This window comes from Protopterus annectens, chromosome 10.part0 (assembly GCF_019279795.1).
Source record: "Protopterus annectens isolate FY-2018-M chromosome 10.part0, PAN1.0, whole genome shotgun sequence".
Classification (NCBI taxonomy): domain Eukaryota; kingdom Metazoa; phylum Chordata; order Ceratodontiformes; family Protopteridae; genus Protopterus; species Protopterus annectens.
This window is the reverse complement of record NC_056744.1, coordinates 1,668,503,429-1,668,528,723: the sequence shown is the minus strand read 5'-3', so window position 1 is coordinate 1,668,528,723 and position 25,295 is coordinate 1,668,503,429. Positions and strand designations below refer to the sequence as shown.

Here is a 25,295-nt window from a genome sequence, read left to right as displayed (position 1 = left end):
TTTACCCCAGGGGTCACTTCTGTGTCACTGCTAGACAGGGGCACAGTAAACTAATTCTATTATATAAGGGGACCTTCATTGTGTCACTACTAGACAGAGGCACAGTATTCTAGATTTATTCTGTACATTTTTGTACCATTTCATGGGGTGGCAAAAGCCACATCACTATGGCTAGGCTTACAAATGCCCCAGGGCAGATAGCCTTGTACTATACTATGAAACTGTGAATGCTGGCAACCTGCTGATTGTCATATGTACTGACTGATGTGTGAGAGAGCATGGATTCAAGGTTCTTAATATAGTTGCTTCTCTCACACATTGTGTTTGTGTGTACTAGGAGTAGAGGGTTGTCTGTGAACATGAGACAATTGCAACACTGCCTCAGTATGCCAGTGTCGACCAAGCTGGCTGGTGAAACTGTGGGAAATTGTCTATTCATAGTGACAGGTACATTTTCATCATTAAAATTATTGACAGTAAGACAAGAATATTTATCAGGTAAACTATTGAAATTAGTAACATTGTAGGTACTCCAAAACAAAATAAAAATGTAAATTGTACATGAAAAGATACTGAAACATTGTTCAAGTCTACTCATGGTACATAATAACTGCTAATTAAATAAAAATATATTTGTATGATTAGATTATTATGAGACTAATGAAAATTTTGAAGATGTCCTAGAAGATAGGAATGGGACTGTTGAGGAAAGAGTACTTTAGGAGAAACAGTCAGTCAAAAATATAACCGTTACGAAGACAAAAAGTAAGAAGTTAGCCTAGTGCCTACCTATGAACACTATCTGCCCAAAGGCATTTATAAGCCTAGCCAGAATGTGTTGGCTTTCGCCACCCCCTTAGATTAGTTCCCTGTGCCTCTGTCCAGCAGAGCCACTGAAGTCATCTCCGGGGTAAAGTTTCTGTTTCCCATCCACTCGTCAAGGTTTCTTTTGAAGAGTGTTAGCGAGGAGCTCTGCCTAATGTAGATTGGGATCTTGTTCCAAAGCATGGGAAGTCTCTGGGACAGGAATCTATCCCTCCAGCACGTCCTATTTATTGTTGTGGTGAGGTTTAGATCCCTAGAACGTGTGGCTCGAGGGGATAAAGTTTTCTTTAGGTGGCGCATTTCCATCAATTCTGGGTTTGACATGGCCTTGTATGTCAGGCAGAGATCACCTCCTGAGTAGGTGGTATGCAACCGAGTACAGCTGGAGTTTCTTCAGTCGACCTGCATAAGGCATCTGTTTGACGTCAGTGATCCTCTTGGTGAGGTACTTCTGTGGTCTTTCCAGCTGTTGCAGGTGTCTTGTAAGGTACATCCCAAATGGGGCATTGTACTCTATGATGGGTATGATGAGTGATGAGTAGAGGGGCACAATGACCTCTTTTGATCTGGATGCGAACCCTTTTGTGATTAGGTGGGCCATGTAGAAGGATTTTGTAACCACTTTGGCAATGTAGATTAATATCTTCTTGGGTCCCCAGATCCCTTATTACATCTTCCATATTTAGGGGACTACCACCTATGTGGTAGTTTTTGGGTACTTTGTTTTTTCCAAAGGGGATGACTATGCACTTTTTGGCATTTAGCTTGAGGCCATGATTTTGACACTAGGTATCCATCTCAGTGAGATCCTTTTGGAGGATGTCTGTGTCAGCCGGAGAGTCAATTATAGCCCCTAGTTTTGCAGTCGTCTGCAGACTTGGTCAGCCATAGTCCTCCTGTGCTTGCCTGTACCTCTGAGAAGTATATGCCGAACAGGAGGGGTCCTAGGACTGAGCCCTGGGAACGTCACTTGTAACCGGTTTAGAGTTGGACCTAGCTGTCGCAACTATCACCATGTGGGTTCTGTCCGTGAGCCAGTTGGCAACCCATCTTGTGACATAGGGGTTTATGTTCAGGCTGGTGAGCTTGTCTATAATACCAGAATGGGATATGGTGTTGAAGGCCTTAGCGAGGTCTAGGTAGGCTGTGTGTACCACCTTTCCCTCGTCTATATCCTTGGTAACCGTCTCAAAGAAGTCCACCAGGTTTAGGAGGCATGATCTGCCCTTTACAAAGCCGAACTGGGTAGGGTCCAGTGTTTTGGAGGTTTCCAATGTCTCTGTTAATGAGTTCCATGATGATCCTGTTAGCCTGTACTTCAGAGAAGTAGATACCAAACGCAGAAGGTTTTTGGCTAACAAAGTTCGCAGATGACTGCAAACTAGGAGCCATAATCAAAACTCCTAACGATGTGGACATCCTACAAAAGGGCCTCACTGAGACAGATGCCTGGTGTCAAAGCCATGGCCTCAAGCTCAATGCCAAAAAGTGCATTGTCATCCCTTTTGGTAAAAACTCTGTACCCATGAATTACCACGTAGGCAGTAGTCTACTTAACACCAAAAGTGTGATAGAGACCTTGGGACACAGGTGGACAGTAGTCTCTCCTTTGATAATCACATTTCCACAGTAGTCAGGAAATCCTTCTACGTGGCTCGCCTCATCACAAAAGGTTTCTCATCCAGGAAAAAAGAGGTCATTGTTCCCCTGTACTCATCACTCATTAGACCCATTGTAGAGTAAAACGCCTCTTTTGGTATGTACCTCACAAGACATCTAAAACAACTGGAAAGGCCACAGAAATGCATCACAAAGAGGATTAGCAGCCTCAAACAGATGCCCTATGCAGACGGTCTCAAAAAACTCCAGTTTTACTCTGCGATCTCTGCCTAACATACAAAGCTATGTCAAACCCAGAGCTGTTGGACATGCTCCATGTAAAGAAATTCCAATCTCTGCGAGCTACACGCTCTAGGGACCTAAACCTTGTCACCACAATAAACGGAACATGCTGGAGGGATAGATTCCTGTCCCAGAGACTTCCCATACTCTGGAACAAACTACCTATCTATATCAAACAAAGTTCCGCATTAGCAATCTTCAAGAAAAATCTTGATGATTGGATGAGAGATAGGAAATTCACCCCGGGGTCACTTCTGTGGCTCTGCTTGACAGGGGCTCAGGAAAATAATTTTCTTGGTTGGCAAAAGCCAGAGTACCATTTGGCTAGGCTTGCATAGGCCTTATGGCCAATAGCCTAGTACCTACCTATGAACCTATGCACTCCATAGCCTTGCAGACCAAGCTAGTCAGGCTTATAGGGCGATAGTTCGCAGGATCTGTTGTGGCTCCACCTTTGTGGAGTGGAATAACCATTGATGTGCGCCACTCTATGGGTACGTAGCCTGTGGAGAGGCGGAGTTTGAACAGTGTGTTTTAAGTGAGGGGTTAGTTCGTCTTTGAGCTCGTGTAGGACGCAGCCTGGGACACCGTCCAGTCCCACTGATGCTGTGTTTTTGGCTTTGGAGAGGGCTTTTTTAACCTGAATGTCTGTGATTTCAGGGACTCTATATTCTTCTGGTATGGTTATGGGCCCTTTTGGGGGTGAGAGGGGGGTGAAGTTTGCACTGAACCTGTCTGCCAGGATGTTGGCGATATCTGCCGATTCAGTATATTTTGTGCCATTTTGTACCAACTCCAAGCAGATCTGAGCATTGCCACTTAGATTCTTGACATAGCTAAAGAATGCCTAGTCGTTATCTTTTGGAGTCCTTAGCAATTTTTCTTTCAAAGCTTGCCTTGAATGATTGTATGAGGGATCATACTTTCTTACTGATACTGATCAGGGATGTCTTCTTCTTGGGATTTTACTCTTTTCTGTACTAGTTTCCTCCTTCTATTGTATAGCTTGTTAATGGCAGGAGTCCACCAGACTGGTTTCCTTTTCTTGGAGGAGTGAATCATGGTTTTCCTTGGGGTGGCACGATCCATGCATTCTTGTAGGTGCCCATAGAATACATTATTAAAGGATTTTGCATCTTGGATAGAGTTATCCTTCAGCATGGGGTCTTTGAAACTTTCCACCTCGGTCTTAAGTAACGTGAAGTTTACTTTTGAAAAGTTTGTGGTTTTCTTGTCCGGGGGTGGGGGTGGAATGTGGATATCCAAAGTTATATGTTTATGGTCAGATCTAACCAGCGAGGGGTTGACCTCCGGTGTGGAACACCGGTCACCCATGTTGGTGATGACCAGGTCCAATATGTTGTCACCTGTGAGTGGGAGTGTTGACCAATTGAACCAGGGCGTTTGAGTTTATAAATTCTAGGAAATGTTGGGCAAGGGAGTTAGTACTTGAGTAGTTCTCCCAGTTAATGTTTGGGTAATTGAAATCACCCAGTGTTAGGGTATTTGGTAGGACCTTTATGTTTCCAGAAATGCGGAATGGGTTGTAGTTTCGGTCAGTGTGACCACCACTTAGAGAGATATTAAGGCATTTGTAGTACTGGATGGGTGTAAGAGGGTTGAAGATATTTTATTTTTAAACCATATACAAAGGGATCGGTTTCAGAGGATATGAGTAAGGGAAGTGCTTTGAATTTGATAAATGTTATAAAGTAACTGTGAAGCTAATAAAAAAAAAACTGATATAAAATAAGTGGATGTGATAATAGGGAGAGTGAGGAGAAGATAAGTAGTGGATTTAAGGCTGTGCCAAACGTTTGTATTGTTAATTGTTTTAACCGAGAGATTGGAATGATTAACGAAATACTACTATAGAGTAGTAAGCACTTACCTGTAGCTTAAAAAAGAAAGGTAATAAAGTTTTAGATGTTAAATGTAAGGATTTGCAAAAATGTGACTAATTCCATGTGAGGAAGGACAAATGGGGAACAAGTTTAATGCAGAAATCGTTATTTCTTGTTTTCAGAAGGTTTGGAAACAGATGGGGTAAAATAAATGTAGCCGTATAGTCTGACATTTGAGGCCACTTCTCAGGAAAGTATAAAAGAGGGAAAGGAGAATTAACAAAGGGAAAAGTTGTGGAATGAACATATTAATATGGTATTGTTTATGACTCATGGATGAAATGGTGGAGAATATTTAAGAAGAAATGTGGGAAAGTGTGTATATGGAAGTAGAAAAAGAATAACTTGAGGAGAGAAAATAAGATATTGGTAGAAGAGTGTGACCAGTTCATAGAGCAGGAGTTTTGACTGTTTTAAGAAGAATGAAAATTGTGAACTCTGTAAAGAAAAAATAGTAGACTTAATAAATGTAATTTTTTTTGTAAAAAAAAAAAAAAAAAAAAAATACACAAAAATTCCTTTTCTGAAAAGGAAAAGGAGGGTACGTCTTTTTCATTTAGAAAGTGAAGTAGGATTAATGTAAAGTAAAAGAATTGGAAAATTTAGATAGGGGAAGACGTGTACAATAACCAATCTTGCATTATAAATATGTAAGAAAGATGTATTCTGAAAAATTAGAAACAGGTAAAAATGAAGTGTGGCATTAAACTAGAACTGGTAAAAAGACTAGAGCTACAAAAAGAAACGGTATCATACAAGGATAAAATACTGAAGAAGTAAGAGGGAGTAGTTCACTAGAAATAGTATTGGGTATTTCTTTTTAAAAGGATTGGAAAGGAAGAGAAGGAATGTGTTGTGCAGGTTGTGAATGAAGGATTTAGTCGTGGAATAAATGAGGAAGCCATTTGAGCTGGAGTAATATGTTTTCTGTGGATGAAATAAAAAAGCAGATACAATTTGGATTTTGTTATATAAATACTGATGTGACTATTGAAAAAGAGCACAATGAAAATGCAAAAAAAGTGCAGTCACCACAGAGTCTGGCGTAAAAATGTTTAGCGCTAAGTTAAAAACTCCAGTAATCACCAATTAAAAGACAGAGAGAGAAGCGCTTTGGGGTATTCCTACCCTTCTTCAGCTCTATCAAAAACAAACTAATCCAAAGTAAAAAAATATATAGATATAAGTTTCAAATTCCATTAACCTATCAAATGTTAAGTAGGAGTTCACGCTTCCCTGATGTAATCAAAGTATCCATTCGTATAAAGTAATTCATATTGTAAAAGATACCGCGGTGGTGCAGCGGTAGCATTGTTGCCTCACAGCAAGAGGTTTTCCCGTTCAATTCTCGGTTGGAGTGCGGGGAGTGCCTTCTGTGTGGAGTCTGCATGTCCTCCCTGTGGTTGGGTGGGCGTTCGAAAGACATGTGTAAATGGGCGTGCCTTAAGTTGAAGGTTGAACGTCGAGCTGGCACCTCGGCGTTCGTGAAAATCTACTGCCAGTCATTAGTGGACTGGAGTTCCGCTGTGGCGACCCCTAACTGGGAAAAGCCGAAAGACAAACAACAACATATTGCAAAAGGATTTGTTAATTTAATTAGTTATGATGGGGGATGGCATTTATAGTATAGGTAAAAAAGCAAAAGGAATGTTGGTTGCAATAAAATAACTCCCAGATGGTGTTAATAAGGGTTCAAAATTCAAAACTGATGCATTGCATTTATTGTGTCTGTTATGACCAAGCATGGGTTGTGCATGGGTGAATGGATGACCAAGCATGGAAAATTATGATGATGGAGAAAAGGTTATGAACAGGGTTTAAGACTGTTTATGAAAGAATGTGGATGAACGCTTTGATTAATGGATAGTTAGACAAAAATTGGATAAAAAAAGAAGTCTGACAAAGATGGCATATGAGTGCTATAGTCTTTATGTTGATAAAGAATACAGCCATTGGGAATTGTACTTAAAAGTATAAACAGCTATATGAATTATGGAGAGGGTTCATCCTTCACTAGATGCAAATTATACTGATTTAATTTTATTGTTAACGTTACAGGCTGAGTTAAGTAGATATACAGTGGTGGTCATTCAGTTAGGAATTGTAAGCTTAAAATTAAGTAAAGAAAAGAATAAAGAATAAGGTTTAAACTGGAGCTTTATTTTTTTTTATAAACAGAAGCTTTAGTACTACAGATAAGGTTCATTTGAAGTTGTTGCATTTATTATGGGTCTTGAATAAAATAAAGTTGGTTATAAATGTATTGATAAGTAAACTACTGTTAGGAATTGTGAAGAGTATTGAGATAATGTAAAAAAAGCAATGAGAGTAGAAAGTTAGATGAGGAATGATTATTCATAATATAAGAAAATGTTATTGTGGAAGTTGAATACAGACAATATATTCAAGAACTGAAAAGAATGGCTCTAAAGGTGTTATGGATGGGTTTTATTGGGTAGTGATTTAGGACATGGAAGAAAACAAAAAGCTGATAGGCATCAAAATGTAAATAAATGTAGTAATTTTGTGATTTTTTTTGATTTGTGATTTTTGTAGAGGTTTAGTAAAGAACAGATTTAGTTAAAAGCACAGATTTGAATGGGTGGTAAGAGAGAGACATTATGTGGTTTTGTCAGCTCCTCACTCTTCGGGATGACGGGGGAGAGTATATTTATCTTGGGTGCTTGTTCCTGCAGTGGAATCTCTGATGAATATCAGTGATTATGTGGGACTGCTGGTTTTCAGGGAGGTAGAGCAGTCTTGGGGGTTACATCACCTGTAGAACTAAGTGAGATGCTGTCATTGACACACACTCGGTGCAGAACAAATCCCGGCTTTTTATGGGATATATGCACTAGGATTAGGGAGTCAAAGTGTAAAAATTTCAAACCATCCTTAACTCCTGTCTTAAATGATGTTCAATTGCCTTAAATGATGTTATGTCCCCTTATCCTTGCCATGATGATGGGGCTTCAATGGAACAATTTTCTGAGAAAGGAATGAATGATCAGCAGGGAGTAGGGGCAAAAAAAAAAAGGCGAAAAAGCACATGCTAAATAAGAGATCTGAAGAAAAAAATAGTACTTTTTATGATGTAGAAGAAAATATTAACTTCTGTGGGGACTCAGTGGTATCCCAGTCTGTATTCTGTACCATGTCCAGCAAGAACTGACTTTGCCATTGAGCACCCTGTTCAACCATAGCACAAATACAGGCTTCATTTATTCCAGCAGAGTGGAGAACTGCCATTGTCATCCTCCTGCACAAACGTAGTTTCCGGGATCAGTAGTGGCAGTATCACCCCATTAGCTTGACAAGTCTGATCTGTAAAGCCATGGAGTGTGTTATTATGGATCACATAGGCAATCTCCAAGCAGTTGACCCCACCCAGTTTGGATTCATCAAGGGCAGATCTTATCTGCTGAAGCTGGTTAACTTCTTTGAGAATGTCACCAAGGCCTGGATGAAGGAAAGTCAGTTCATACAGCTTACCTTGACTTGGCCAAAGCCTTTGACACAATCCCCCATTCGGGCATCATCGAAAAGCTAACACAACTTGGAGTAAATCCCTATCTCATCAGTGTGCCAGCTGGCTCACCAACAGGACCCTTGAGGTCAAAATAGGCACCCCCACCACCTATAGCAGACCTGCCACTAGTGGAGTTCCCCAGGATCTGTTATCTGACCCCCTACTGTTTATCATCTATTTCTCAGAGGCGGAGGCAAAGACAAAAGGCCTGTGGGTGAGTTTGCAGACAACTGTAAGTTGGGTGCTGTCACTGACTCCCCAGATGATGTTAACATACTGCAAGAGGGTCTCATAGCAAATAATGACTGGTGCCAAAGTCGTGGTCTCACCCTAAATGCAAAGAAATGTATCATCATCTATTGGACAGAATATGCCAAATACATATGCCAATTTGGTTGTATATCACCGGGAAAAATCATTTCTTTTCAACAGCATATATTTTTCCAAGATATTATTATATAAAAGGTTTGTAGATGATGTACTACTTTTTTGGAATGGGACTTTAAATGACTTAACTGAATTCATTCAGTATTTAGAATCTACCACTGAGTTCTTTAGATTTACTATGGAATTTTCCAATGATACTATAAATTTTCTAGATATTACCATAAAAAAAGATAATCTGGGCCATTTAAGTACATCTTTATATAGAAAATCATGTTGGAAGAACACCTTACTTCATTTTAATAGTATGCATCCGAGATTTACATTTCATAATATTGTCAAGGGTCAGTTCACTAGGCTTACTAGACTCTGTCAAGATCCTTTGATATTAAAAGAACAAGTAGATTTATTAGAAGATTTATTTTTTAGAAAGGGGCTATAACCATGAGATAGTTAGAGCCACAAAGAATTTAATATTTAATGATAAGTCAGAGGCTAATCAATTGAATTTTAGACATCAAAAAAGATTTGGCAAAGTTAATAAAGAACTCAAGGTGACCTTTGTTACTAGGTTTACTAATGACAACAAAGCCATAATTAGGATTATATCTGACAATTGGCATGTACTTACAATTGATACAGATATAAAGAAGATAATGGGAACTAGACCAAGTTTTACCTACAGAAATAGTAAGAATTTTAAAAAGGTTACTCTGTATTGAACATAATTATTCAGAAGTTAGGCATTTTAGATAATTCAACAAGTTTGGCACTTTTGCATGTGGTAAATGTAACGTGTGCAACATGATTTCGAAAGAACAAATCTTTATACGTCCTGTCTTGAATTATAAATTTGAACCCAGGTTTTTTGCTTCGTGCAATGACATGAACCTTGTATATCTAGCAAACTGTGGACAATGTCATGCTTTTTATATAGGCATGACCACCAGGAGACTGAAAGATAGGATATATAATCATATTTATGACATTAAGAAATTAGATCAGAGAAATGCCTTAGTAAAACATTCTATGTCTCATAAAGGTCATAATTTTAAATTTAAGGTACTTCAAATAATACCCCCTAACAAGAGAAGGGGCAATAACATCAATGATTTAGAAAGTATAGAATTAAAATGGATTCTAAAATTAAGAGCACATCAAGACCCTGGTCTTAATCAGTTCATCAGTATAAAACCTCTGCTTGAAGCATGTAGATTTAAATGAATTTTCAGACATATTTGTTGCATTTTAAATGCACATTTTTAGAACACTTTTCACACATCTCATATTTTAATAGTTATTTTATTTAGATTTTATTGTTTCATTGCACGTTTGTTTTCATTTTTTGATATATTACATTTCAAGCCTTATGGCAGCTAACAGAATGTATTTAAATAGAGTGGTCTGAAGGTTGAATTGTTTGACTTTAACTGAAGCTGCATCTGCTAGTCAACAAGTTTGGCTTCAAATTATTAAGATACACGTTTAATTGCATAATGATTTAATTAATTGATTGATGTTAGAGGTTATTAATGATTTTGAATGTATAAAAAGCTAGAGTTTTAGTAATGAAAATAGATCTGAAGAAGCGTACCCTGGGAGTACGCGAAAGCGCTCATCTGTTCTAATAAACTTGGTTCTCATTTTATTACATCATGGTGGTCTGTCTCCGGTTTATATACAACTTCTTTCTTCATTTTTACGAAGAGGACCTTTGGGTAGTAGCGTTTACTATTTTCTTGATTATGATGTTAACATACTGCAAGAGGGTCTCATAGCAAATAATGACTGGTGCCAAAGTCGTGGTCTCACCCTAAACGCAAAGAAATGTATCATCATCTATTGGACAGAAACACATCCCCTACTGATTACGACATCAACGACAACCCCCTAAGCACACAACCTATGGTGAGAGATCTGAGTATTCAGGTTGGTAACAATCTCACATTTCGACCATCATGTAGTGGCAGTGGTCATGCCTTTTACTTGGTTCATTTCATAAGTAATGGGATTGCATCCAGAAAAAAGAAAAATTTTACCTCTCTATACTCCTCCCTCATTAGACCAATAATTGAGTATAACGCCCCTTTAGGTACCTCTCCAAACATCTGTTCTCAGAGAATCCATGGCCTCCACACCTGTCCTATGCAGACAGGCTCAAATCACTTGTCACTCTACTCGGTATTGTACAGATTGCTCAGAGGTGACCTGTGTCTTGCCTACAAGGCAATCTCTGGCCCAGCCCTACTAAGGCTGTTCCATATCTGTAAGTTTAACTCCTCGTGCATTACCCACTCAAAAGGTCTGAGTCTAATATGCGACATCAACAAAATCTGTTGGAGAGACAGGTTGGTCTCCCAAAGGCTTCCCTGTCTCTGGAATAGACTTCCCATACATGTCAAACGGAGTACCTCTCTGATCCTTTTCAAGCACAACCTTGATGAGTGGATGGGAAACTACAAATTTGTCCCAGAGGTTCCACTTGTGTCCTTCATTGATGGGGGTAACAAGTGCTGACTGAGGTTTCTTTTTGGGTATAAACTCTTTGCTAGCCTTGTAGGGGCCCCAGGGCAATTAGCCTAGTAACCTCCTGTGATGCTATGAATTAAGAAGACAGTTTGCATGTTTATGGTATATATTCATGGGATGGTGTGAAAAGAATGTAATAAACTGCATAAGAAAGAATTTAAGTGAATACAATTTTGATTGCAAAAACATTGGGGGCAAAGAGAAAGACGTTAAGATTGTAAATAATGTGCAGGACTTTAGAAACCTGCAAAACATGTTAAATATCTAAATAAACAACTCTTATGACCTTCAGGAAATGTGTCGGGCTTCTTATCATCCTCCTAGATTCCCATCAACCCATACAGACCTTGATTGAATATTTCCTCTACATGATGATCCTTCAGAAATATAGGACCCCCCTCCCAAATTGCAAGGCAGGGTCAGTATTAGAACATGAATCCATATACCTGGTGTATGAAAGTAATGACAACCTTCTGATCCAGCACAAAAGACAGTATGTCTATATTTTAAATTTGTTTCCAAGATATGCAAATCTTATTCTGGGCTGCAGTGTCAAAGCCTTTTTGTTAATTTAATGTACCCTATATTTTGTGGGATTCTTGAATGCAGATTGTGTAAGCTGGTTGTTTTAAGCATCTTTCTTTCTAGTAATTGCAGAGAGTTTATGATCTTCTTTGTTGTAGCCTCTTGTGTTTTTTTATTCATATTGTGTATTGAAACTACTAGAATGTATTCCATAACAGGTAGTTGTCTCATCAGCCAGTTTCCCCTGGTTTGCAAGACTCCTTTACTACTCTGGTTTTAGCCAGTTGTTTCTTTGCCTACATAATCTTTTGATGCAGTTTCTTTTAGTGATGACTGTAAATTCTTTTAACCAGTAATGAATCAGCGTTATCTGTTTAAGACATTCTTTCAGATTTACTTGTGTTTGTCTTATCCCTCAGAAACGCATTGTCTTGGTACATATCTCTCAACCTGGAAACATCAAAAATCTGGACAAAAGCCCATGAAAAATGGGTACAAATCTGTACGTTGATTAACATAAAATTTGCATACATAATTATGTAACACCACCCCTTCAGTGGAATTGGTGGGGTACCAACTTTCAAGCGCAAACTGAACAACAGACAGCCAAAATATGGTCCCAGCCCAGACCCTGTAGTAATTTTTTTTCTTTTGAAATGTGTAGCAATGATATTCACTGGGAAGGGAGAAGATGATGAATCTTAGTATTTTGTTTTTGGTGACTGGCAGTATGTGGATTTTGTGGTAAAAGTAAGGCATTTAATGGTAGGCAATATTCTAATCTTAGCAAAAGAATATTACAGTTTGCTAGGATGGGACCTCCAAAAGTTATGGCCTACTGATCAGTGGCAAAAGGTTGAGTTTCTGCCGCCAAGGGCTGCCTGAGTTTGCCGCCCTTCTCCCCTCACAAAATCATGGTCTAATGGGGCCCCCATACAAAGCCCCCCCGCAGCCATTCCAATTTCCTATTACTTGGCTACTTTGCCCCATTTACCATAAACACTGTAATTTGCGCACTGCTTTACTTCTACAATGATTATTTGGATAAATTGGATTTCATTTAAAACTTTTATTTTATAGTATAAACGCTAATAGACATCTGCTAAACAAAGGCATACAGTCCCACAATGAAAATAGACTTAGCATTAAAACTTTTCTGCAGTTGAAACTCGCAATTCATTAAAGCAGCATTGAAACCCCCATTCAAAGAAAATGCATCTGGCCAGTGGCGGAAAAGATTACCTTTGGGTTGTTTTCTAATCGTAGGCACCTTGAACATGAAATATACATGTGTTCTTTGATGCTCTTTCCCGACTGTATTAAATTATATTCCTTGTATAATACATCGCACTTGTTAAAGCACATTTTAAATGTATTGTTTTGCGGGAACCCACAGCGTTCTGCATCAAAAGCAAGTATTCTTCCTGTTGTGTACTAACAACACAAGCAGACTTGCCTTAAGCAGCACTAATCTTCTCTCCCCCTGAAGAACTATGCAGCACAAGAAATCTGGAAAAATATAAAATTTATTGGGGGGGGGGCACAAAACCAGGGACATATTTTAAATATTGCTTGTATAATCTTAGAAAAGTTCTAGAATAAAATGTTTTGTTACCATGCGTTTCCTGAAAGATTGGAAGACTTGAACAACTATCATTATTTAGTGAATTCAGTTCAATTTCAGTTTTCACTGATTTGCCAGAAAACCACACATTTTAAGAGGAACACACCAAAAGTATGAGCCAAACATTATGTAAACTTATGGTTAACTCCTTGAATCACAAGGGGTGGTGGTGGTGGTATGGGGAGAGAGTTTAGGCTGTTGCTCCTTGTACCCAAGATACAGGGTCTGAGCATGAGTAACTCTAGCCAGCAGTTGTAGCTAACTGGGGCACACACACACACAAAAGCTGCCTAACACGTGTATACACACACACACACACACACACACACACACACACACACACACACACACACACACACACACACACACACACACTAGCTGTCACACACACAACAGAGAAAAGCTGGCTATGCCTCACAAACTAAGTACTGCAAAGCCTCACAAAATAGTCTGTAGCTAATTTTCAAGGGAAGTGGAAGGTGTTGGTTCATTAAAACTGCCATTTGAAATCTTATCTGCTTCAAAGTACAGAAAGACTGTGCCATTTGAAACCTGCTTCTGCTTTGATGTAAACAAAGACTAACTACCTTATCGGAATGCATTCTGGCTAAGTCAGTTGTGTTACAAAGGTGTTAACAACTGCCACTGCGGTTTATTTCCTTTACTGGAATGTATTCTGGCTAAGGAAATCCCAAGTGTTACAGAAACTGCCACTGCTGTTTAACTCCTTTACCGGAATGCATTTTGGCTAAGTTCTTACCGCAAGGCTAAGTCCGTTGCTTCTAAGTAAAGACTAACTTCTCAGAATTTAAATCCTTACCAGAATGCATTTTGGCTGGTGCTAAAGTAAATCCTGCTGGCCATTATTTCTAAGACTGCACAGTTTGAGCCTGCAGAATTCAAATGCTGCTTTAAGCAGCGGGGGAAACTGCACGCATGCACGTTATGGCCCAGAAGGAATTTAAAGTAAATCCTGCTTTCTGGCTGGCCGTTCTTCTAAGACTGCACAATTTGAGCCCGCAAAATTCAAATCCTGCATTAAGCAGCTGGGGAAACTGCCTGCATGCACTAGATGGCCAAGAAAGTGAACTCAATTCCAACAAGCTGACAGGCTGTTCAGGGAGCTGATGTCATCGCGCACACCTCTGCACGTGATCACGTCAGCTGAAAAACAAAATACATTTAAAAAAAAGCCTGGAGAAGCCCGGAAATTCAGAAATGAAGGGGTGCTACTCTGGAATCGTGGCACCCCATTAAGTGGACCTCAAAACCGATAAAAAACAAGAAATTCTGTACGGTTGAGAGGTATGTCTTGGTGCCTTCTCCTTTATTTCATAAACAGAACTGGATTAGAACAGTATAGAATGGAGAGCATGGTAGAAATGCATCAATGAAGCTGGTAAAGTACAAAAAAGGCATTTATGGGAAATAAAGCACCCAATGAAGATACATTTTAATTTGGGGAGTTAAGGTAGTCTGTAACACAGATAAATACATTTTTAAGCATTAATTGTGAATACAATAAATTAGAATGGCTTTCCTTGACTTGGGAAAGCATGCTTAAGATAGGAGACTTTTAGGGGTGCATGAGGAAGGTGGATATTTTTATAAAATTTCTGGTTTAGCCCACTGGGTAGGGAATTGGGACACCTGGTGTGTGTGTGTGTGGGGGGGGGATTACCCACAGCCTAATCCCCTTTCTGACTAGAACAGCTATTAATAACCAAACTGTGTTTGCAGTTGTTCTCTAGTGTTTTTCCCAATTTTATCTTAGTTACCTGATAGGATTACAGACTGTAATCCTATATTTAAACACGAGTGAAGGCATAAAGGTTCTATTCATTGAATCATTATAGCTCATAAAGTTAATTATAGTTTTGCATACCTAGCACTACTCTAATGGGTCTTAAAGTTCATAGCAGTGTCTGTACGCCTGTCTTGGCACTTTACAAAGATTGGTGATGGGTATAGTAACCATCTTGGTGTTTTACACTGTCCTTGTAATGGAAGGTCATCAAAGTGCATTTGCAGCTCATGGTCTTGTTGTTCATGTGGTTTAATTATGTTTTTGTTTTTATTTAATATTTTGTTTTTATTTATTTTTTTGTTCATTCTACAGGACAAGCTAAAAACAACTTTAACATCTCTAGAATCCAAAGTGAAACAGTTTCAGTACATGCAAAACCATCATGAGAAGGGAATTAGAGATATAAAAGTAAGTAAGGTGAATGGTTAATTCCAAATGTCTTAAAGACAAATAATTTATAAGAAATGCAAACGGCATCTGTTATACCTTTATTAGTACTGCTTATATTTTAAAGTTACCCAATAAATCACATGTAATAAAATTATCAGTGAGAAGAGTTTGAGAGAAACCTGTTGTCAGTATCTTTGTATTTCCTGTTGTCAGTATCTTTGTATTTCCTGTTGAGGTCTGAGTAGTGATGAAGAAAAATGGAAATGTTTTTAATGTAAGATTCAGTAAAGTATACTGTTGTGTGGCAGCATCTTGTAAACAGTGCTTAAAGATTGTTTTGTAATACTTTACTCATATATGTGAAATTGATTTGTGCAGGCATTTGTTAACATAATTATCTACATGACCATTTAAGCTTGTTGTCTTACGATGGTACATTATGATAAAGAGCTGGTAAAAGACACACAACTCTCCTAAACAGTGTGCCACTCAACCAAAGCCCCTGAGGCAAAACTGCATGCCTAACACACTAGTCATAGGTGACTCGATAGTGAGGCACATTGATGTCCCACTCACTAGGTTGAATAAGAAGAAAGTGCTGCCTGTCAGGTGCCAGGATCTGCCGCATAAAGCATGCACTCAGGTCCCTCAACAACAGGTACAAATATGACTTTGTCATTGTACATGTGGGTGTGAATGACCTGAGACGTACCTGCCTGGACTACATGAAAAGAGATATGGAAGAGCTCTTTGATTATGTAGCCCAGGCGGGTATAACCCTAGCTCTGAGCAGCATCCTACCATCACTCAGAATGATACCACAGTGCAAGCAGAAAATAATTTATTGCAATAATTGGCTAATTTTCTGGTGTCATTCTTAGGGGATCCAGTATCTGTCTGCCTGGGATGACATGATTCACAGACCTTGATGCTTTGCCAGAGATGGCCTGCATCTGTCACCCCTGGGCTTCTGGATACTGGCCAAGGCTTTTGCCACCCCTATAGTGCCTTTTTTAGGCGATGTTCCAAAGACCAAATTATCACCGTAAATGCTGCAAATAAATGCAATTTGAGGGTCATGCTGCTCAACGCTAAAAGTCTAAATCTCAAAATGCACTCGCTAGAAGTACTCCTTAAAATGGAGAACATCAACATTTGTGTTTAACAGAGATCTGGTTTAAGGCAGCAGAAAGCACCCCCGCACTACCAGGCTACAACTCATTCCACACCTTTCGGCCCCAGAACCTGGACCGAAGCTCCAGCGGTGGTGGTGTTTCCATATTCATAAAGGATGCGCACACCTCCAGACTGGTAGCCCAACATAACGCATCTGGGATATTTCAGGTGAAGCTAACACTGGGTAAGACAGCGATTCAGGTCGTAGCCTGCTATAGGTCACCAACCATGTCCCAAGATTCACACTCCACATTCCTAAGCACCCTAGAGAATATTAGGGTCCAAGCTAACACTCTCATACTGGGCGACTTCAACTACACCTCCATTAACTGGGAAAACTATTCATGTACCAATACAGTTGTCCAATACTTTCTGGAATTCACTAATTCCAATGCCCTGGTCCAGCTCGTTCTTACCAACACTAGAGTTAGCAACATCCTTGACCTGGTCATTACTAACATGGGCGACCATTGCTGTACACCAATAGTCAACTCCTCCCTGGTTATATCCGATGACAAGCTAATCACCTTAGAAATCCACATCCCTCCCATGCCCCCAACAAATGTAAACACCATGAAAAACCTCTCCAAAGCTAACTTTGGGCTCCTAAAAACAGAGGTGGCTAACTTCATGGCACCCATGCCAATGGAGAATAGTTGCAGGACAGCCAAATCATACACCAGTGCACTGTACGTACACATGCACAAATGCATGGATCTTGCCATACCCAAAAGAACTAAGACGCTCTCCTCAAAAAAAAAAAAAAAAAGGTGGACCCCTGCCATAAACAAACTCTACAACAGAAGGAGGAAACTGATGCGGATTAAGGTGAAGTCCCAAGACTGGAAAAACTCCCTTATCAGCCTCAACAAAAGGTTGAGATCCCTCATCAAATCCTCTAAAGCTAGCTATGAAAACAGAATTGCAGCAGATAGTAAAGACAACCACAAGGCCTTCTACAGTTATATAAAGAATCTCCATGGAAATATCCAGATTTGTCAGAGCTACTGCACGATGGTACCTCCTATACCGAGCCAACAGATATTGCAAATATACTGGCGGACAGATTCAGTGCTAACTTTACCCCTCCCCCCAAAGGACCAATCACAGTACCAGTAGATTGCCCAGGCACCCAGTATTACTGCTGCATAGGTTAAAACAACACTGTCCAAGGCCAAGAATACAGCTTCTATGGGACCTGACACTATCCCTGGCTGTGTTCTGCATGAACTACAGAGTGAACTAGTACCTCACCTGTGTGTTCTGTTCAGTCACAGCCTCACCTCAGGCTTTGCCCCTACCGAATGGCACACTGCTACTGTCATCCCTCTGCACAATGGAGGAACGACTACAGACCCCGGGAACTATAACCCCATTAGCCTGACTAGTCTGATATGCAAAGCTATGGAACTCATCATCATGGACCTAATAAACAAGGATATAGGGAATCTCCAAACTCTGGATCCTACACAGTTTGGTTTTGTGAAGGGTAGATCATGCCTGCTCAACTTGGTCGACTTCTGGAACCACTGTAAAGTAACAGTACAGCACTTCAGGACAGTAGGTAAAACATTTATAGGTTTATAGGTTCATAGGTGTGTACTAGGCTAATGGCCTTGGAGTCTTTACAAGCCTAGCCCATAGGATTACCCTGCCATCATGCTACCCAACCTTAGTTCATAGTGCCTCTGTCGAGTAGAGCCACTGGAGTGATCCCGGGGATACATTTTCTATTTCCCATCCACTCATCAAGACGTCTCTTGAAGACTGCCAGTGAGGTGCTCTGCTTGACATGTATGGGAAGTCTATTCCAGAGCATGGGCAGTTTCTGGGTTATGAACCTGTCCCTCCAGCATGTTCTGTTGATTGTGGTAATGAGGTTGAGGTCTCTGGAGCATGTGGTGCAGAGGGATTGGGATTTCTTTAGATGTAGCATTTCTAACAGAGCTGGGTCAGACATGGCATTGTCAAGCAGAGATCGCCTCTTAGGCGATATGAGGCAGAGAATAGCTGGAGTTTTTGTGTTTGTCCATGTAGGACATGTGTTTTAAGGCCTAGGATCCTCTTCATGAGGTACTTTTGTGGCCTCTCCTGCTGTTGTAGGTGTCTAGTGAGGTACATGCCAAATGGGGCATTATACTCTATAATTGGTCTAATGAGGGAAGAGTAGAGCGAGATGATGACCTCTTTCTTCCCAGATTCAAAACCCTTGGTAATCAGATGTGCCACATAGAAGGACTTTTAGCAATGTGGTGGTTGAAGGAGAGGTTGCTGTCAACCTGTGTCCCCAGATCTCTTATAACACTTTCAGTGTTCAATGGGCTCCCATCGATGTGGTAATTAGTGGGAACTGAGTTTTTCCCAAAGGGGACGAGGACGCATTTCTTGCCATTAAGCTTAAGGCCATGGTTTTGACACCAGTCACTGGTCTCATTGAGGCCTTTCTTTAGGATGTCTGCATCACTTGGGGAGTTAATAATGGCTCCCAGCTTACAGTCATCTGTGAACTTGGCCTGGACTTCTGAGAAGTAGATGCCAAACAAGAGAGGACCCAGAACTGATCCCTGTGGGACTCTACTTGTGACTGGTTGGCAGTGTGACTTAGATTCCGCTACTTTCACACTGTGGGTTCAGTCTGTGAGCCAATTTTCAACACACCTAACAATATAGGGGTTGATGCGTAGTTTGGTGAGTTTATCAATAATTCCTGAGTGAGGAATAGTATCGAAGGCCTTGGCCAGATTGAGGTAAGCTGTATGAACTGCCTTACCTTCATTCACAGCTCTGGTGACTGACTCAAAGAAGTCAACCAGGTTGAGCAGACATGATCTACCTTTCACAAAACCAAATTGCGTGGGATCTAGAGCTAATGGGGTGATAATTTCCAGGGTTGGTAGTTGCTCCTTGTTTATGGAGAGGGATGATTTTAGCAGTGCGCCATTCAGTAAGAGCAAAGCCTGAGGTGAGGCTGTGACTGAACAGAGCACACAGATGTGCCAGTTCACTTTGTAATTCATGTAGAACACAGCCAGGGATATTGTTGGGTCCCATGGAAGATGTATTCTTGGCCATGAACAGTGCAGCTTTAACCTGTGCTGCAGTAATGCTTGGTGCCTGGCATTCTTCCGGTATTGAGATTGGTCCTTTGGGGGGGGGTAAAGCTGGCACTGAATCTGTCAGCCAATATGTTCGCAATATCTGTTGGCTCAGTATAGGAGGTACCATTGTACAGTAACTCAGAGCAAATCTGGGTATAGCCATGGAGATTCTTGATATAACTGTAGAAGGCTTTGTGGTTGATTTTAGTGTCTGCTGCAATTCTGCCTTTGTAGCTGGCTTTGGACGTTTTCATGCGGGATCTCAACTTTTTGTTTAAGCTAATAAGGGAATTTTTCCAGTCTTGGGACTTCACCTTTTTCTGCAACAGTTTCTTTCTTCTGTTATAGAGTTTGTTAATGGCAGAGGATCACCAGATTGACTTCCTTTCTTTGGAGGAGAGAGTTTTGGTTCTGTTTGGTATGGCTAGTTCCATGCATTTATGTACATGTTCGTACAGTACATTGGTGTATGACTCGGCAATCATGCATCTATTTTCCATTGGCATGGGTGCCGTGAAGTTAGCCATCTCTATTTTTAGGAGTCCAAAGTCAGCTTTGGAGAAGTTTTTGATGGTGGATACCTTTGCGGGGGGTGTGGGTGAGATGTGGATTTCCATGGTGATTAGTTTGTGGTCAGATCTAACCAGGGAGGAATTGACTATTGGTATAGAGCAGTGGTTGCCCATGTTAGTAATAACCAGGTGAAGGATGTTGCTTCCTCTAGTGGGGGTAAGAATGAGATGGTCCAGGAATTTGGAATTGATGAGTTCCAGGAAGCATTGGGCCAGTGCATTGGTACAGGAGTAGTTTTCCCAGTTGATGGATAGGTAGTTGAAGTTACTTAGTATTAGAGTGTTGGGGATGGATCATAAGTTTCCAGGGTGCTTAGGAATGTGGAGTGAGAGTCTTGGGACATGGATGGAGACCTGTAGCAGGCCACGACCTGAATCACCGTCTTACCCAGTGTTAGTTGTACATGGAGTATCTCAGATGCATTATGCTGGGCTGCTAGTCTGGAGGTATGCAGATCCTTTATGAATGTGGAGACACCACTGCCTTTGGAGCTTTGGTCCATGTTCTGGTGCCGAAAGGTGTGGAATGAGTTATAGCCTGGTAGCGCGGGGTGCTTTCTGCTGCATTAAACCAGGTGTCTGTTACAGCACAAATGTCTATGTTCTTCATTTTGAGGAGTGCTTTGTGCAGGTGCATCTTGAGATTTTGACTTCTAACACTGAGAAGCATGACCCTCAGATTGCATTGATTTATAGTTGTTACGGTGGTAATTTGGTCTTTGGAACACCGCCTAAAAAGGCACTATGGGGTGGCAAGAGCCTTAGCCAGTACCTGGAAATCCAGGGGTGACAGATGCAGGCCATCTCTGGCAAAGCATTGAGGTCTGTCAATCATGTCATCCCAAGCAGACAGGTACTGGATCCCTTTAGAATGACACCAGAAAATTAGCCAGTTGTTGAAGTCAATCATTTTCTATTTGTACTACGGTATCATTCTGGGTGATTGTAGGATGCTATCTGCCTGGGCCACATAATCCGAGAGCTCCACCATGTCTGTTTTCATGTAGTCCAGGGAAGTGCATCTCAGGTCATTCACACCCACATGGACAATGACAGAGTCATACTTGTGCTTGTTGTGGAGTGACCTGAGTGCATGTGTTGTGTCGGACTCTGGCACCTGATAGACAGCTGACTGTTACCTTCTCCTTATTCAACCTAGTGAGTGGGACATCAGTGTGCCTCACTATTGAGTCACCTATGATTATTGTATTGGGCAAGCTGTTTTGCCTTAGGGGTTTAGGTTGAGGGGCACACTGTGTAGGTGAGCTATGATTATTGTATTGGGCAAGCTGTTTTGCCTTAGAGGCTGAGGTTGAGGGCCACACTGTGTAGGTGAGCTATGTGTCTTGTGGTTTGTGCTGTGTTGTGGTGGTCGAGTGAGTTTCTGCTTGGAGGTCTTTGCTGTTTGTGTAGATTTCTATTGAGAACCTCCCCAAAGGTAGGTGTGGGGTTTGTGTTTTTATGTGAGGGCTGTGATGGTTGGTGTTCGGAGGGCTGTGTGTTCCATGTGGTGTGGTGCAGGTGTTGACCTTCTCTTGACCAGCTATTCAGGTCTTGGCTGGAGAGTGCATGGCTTCCAATTTGGAGATACAAGTGTATCACTCACAAGTCTGAGTGTTGGGAGGTAAGAGGAGAGTGCACATGAGCCAGTTGCTACACTGTTTCAGAATGCCCAAGTTCACCAGGGGTTAATAGGAGAAAGCACAGGCATTAAGACCTGGAGGCTTACATGCCTGCAACCTACCTATCCAGCATATATCTGCCTTCTCTACTACATTATTAATATCCCCTAGTCTCTTTTTATTACTTATACTGTGTATCACCCTAAAATGTGTCCTTCATTCTCTTGAATATGCTTAGAAAGGGGATTTTTCACATCCTGCTGCCTAATGTCACTCAAATGTTTGGACACCATTTCCTTTAGCTGTCTCGTGGTTTTACCACATAAAAGTGGTCACACAGACCAACTATGTTCTTACTGGTACAATCTGCATACCCATCAAAAATACTTTTTCTTGTGTTCTGTATGTAAAAACACATTTCCCTTGTAAATAAATTTACAACAGGTACATCTACGGCATGTGTGGGTGCCTTTTCCTTGTGAAACCACAGAGTGGCAGTTCCAATTTGTATCGCATAGAAGGTGCTTCAGTTTCTAAAAGCATAGTGAGGTACTTCCCCTACTATCCTTTTCATCTCCTCATCTGACACCAGGATCTTCCAGTTGTTCTTGATCACATTACATCTCCTCATCTGGCACCAGGATCTTCCAGTTGTTCTTGATCACATTACAGATCCACTTGATGTCACTTGAATATGTAAGGACCATTCTAAGATCCTTACATCCTCTCTGGGTGGAACCTCATCTATATAATTTCCCGCTATATATGTATGATTTCCCTCTATCGTCCCTTTAAATCCTGTACTTGTCTCTGTGCAGTGGTCACCTCACCTTGCTTGTACCCTCTATGCTTCAGTAAACTCCTCCCCTTGGGGTATGGAGTCTAGACGCTGTAAGGAATAATCCCTTAAGAACATTCTTGTGGACATAGCCAGGGGTCATACTTGATCTCTGCAAAATACTGTTTTGCCAGCACTCCTTCCAGGTAAAGGACAGTATTATCTTCCCAGCCAGATTATCGAGTTTCAATCTGATGTCAAGGAAGTCAATACTTTCTGTATAATGTTGCTTCGTAAAATGTAAGAAATCAGTAGTAGTTTCTAAGTATGTAACAAATGCTTGCAACTGTTCAAGACTCCCTCCCCATAAAATAAAAACATTGTCTACAAACCGTTTGTAGAAATGAATACATCTACAAAATGGGTTATTAATCAAATGCCTAGCACTCCTCCCGTTGAGCCAACGCCATATTAGCATAGGCCCATTGCCACACCAGACTTCTGCAGATATAACTCATCCTCAAATAGGAAAATGTTAATTTCCAGGATGCATTTCATCAGGGTACAGATAAACTCTTTCTATGATTATACTCACTTTTATTGTTAAAAAAAATTCTAATGCTTCCAAATCATAAGTGTTTGGTATTATAGTAAAGAGATTCTTTATGTCCATTATCACCATAATCAAATGATCCCCAGGGTTACTGTCCCTTTTATACAGCCCTAGATCTTAAGAAAATGCTGTGAATCCTTCAGTACAGCTGGTGCCCAAGTAACCACTTTACATTATTCTCCGCATATATGGATGCTGGCTCTGTTGTCCAGCCACAAAGAGTTGCATGGGTGGATCAGTATTGTCCTTGTGTACCTTAGGTAAACATTTAAAAATGGGGATAAGAGGATACATAACATTCAAATAATTAAAAAGCTATTCAGTTATTAAACAACTCTCCTTCATTGCACAGAGAATAAGTCTTACTGTAGTTTTAATATTTTCCATTCATGTAACTGTAATGGACTCATATGCATCATCATTTTCTAAGAGCGCTTTAACTTTCTGGGAATAATATGCCCTATCTATGAGCACTATCCCTCCCCCTTTCCTGCCAGTCTTATCACAAGTTCAGGTTCATCCTACAAATCTTTCAGTGCCATCCTCTCCTCCTGAGTAATGTTATAGAAGTGACATTCAGGCTCCCCATGCAAAATAGAGAGATCTCTCTCGCAATCATTTGTAAAATTGTCTAAAACAGCCTTGTATTGGGGTACAAATACACTAGGCTTCTGAATCAGGGAAATGTCAGTGTTCACAGAATTTTTATACATATTTTTTTAACATTACTTCCCTGCCGAACAATCTAAGGCTCAAAATAAATCCTCTATTTTTGATTTAACAGCCGGAACAAAATGCAGACCTCTATTCAAAACTTTAACTTGCATCTCAGTCAATGTAAAACTTGATAGATTGAAAATTAATGTCTCTTCACAAATGGAGATTAATGTTTGACTCCTCTGTCTTCTGAGGGATATCTCCCCCAGCTCAGAAATCTCTTCTTTTCCCTTCCATATACAGAGATATATGCATTCATATCATTTGATCAAAAACTCAAAATACTGAAACCCAAAATATTGAAAATCTATTTAATGTAGGGGACAAACCCCACTATACCCCTTCTAATTATATATATCAACTCTGTAATCGCACAACAGTGGGTAAAAAGGCATAATTTTTTCATTCTGACTGCTGCAGTAGCCTATGGTTTGGATCCTGCCAAAGATACAACTGGTCAGCTTCTAAAAGCTTTCTTCCCACACACACGGTCACTCTCGCTGCCCCTAGACTGATCCCATTTTAGAAGGTTACTACATAAACAACCAGACTAGCTAAATATCTTTTAGAACTTTCTTACCACCTAAAAGAGTAAAATACCAGAAGCGTCACAGTAAACAGCAATTGACTAAAGGCTTCATTTTTGACAGACAAGTCCCCACAAGAGAAACTTTCCACACAGAAAATATTTTTGATGTTTCTATTTTTTGAAAAATGCTGGCAATTTTATTAATATTTTTAGTTTCTTTTGTGAAGAGCTGCAATGTTTTTAGAACAGGGCTTCTTACTGAATAATGGGACTGTTTTGAGAGACAAAGTTGCTGCATTTTAACTAAAGTGTAAGAATTTTAAGCTTAGAAATTGTGTTTATGTACCCGAGTGTATTTGTGCTTATGTACACTTCATGATTACTTGCCTTCATTTTACTGTTTGAGGCATTTTGTGTGAAGGTGCTATATTTAAGCACTTGACATGTATTTCAGGAATAGAAATGTATTTTATGTTTAAGACAATTTTTTCGTAATTTGTTTTCTCTCCACCACAATGTGGTACATAAAGTAGGAGGACACCAGGCCGTACCCCTGTGCTGGCTTGCAGTAATACATTGGGAGTTAGCTTCTGGCATACTACAAGAGCAGACCATAGTGTTAGACAAGCTAAGCAGATCCTCATGAGTGGAAACTCAATGCATAGGCCTTCCAGGGGTTTCCCAGATGTGGGAACACACCAAGTAGATCTGTTTACACCCTTCCACAGCAGATGACTAAACAGACCCCAGCAAACAGGCCTGGAAAACATA

General features: G+C 40.3%; 1 protein-coding gene across 1 annotated transcript in view; it reads left to right on the top strand.

Moving 5' to 3' along the window:
- The window catches only part of LOC122813877 (zinc finger protein 773-like), a 239,428-nt gene that overhangs the window by 68,823 nt on the left and 145,310 nt on the right, over positions 1-25,295 (top strand). The window contains 1 exon segment of the mRNA XM_044086418.1: positions 15,342-15,437. Within this exon segment, the coding sequence (XP_043942353.1) occupies positions 15,342-15,437 (96 nt within the window).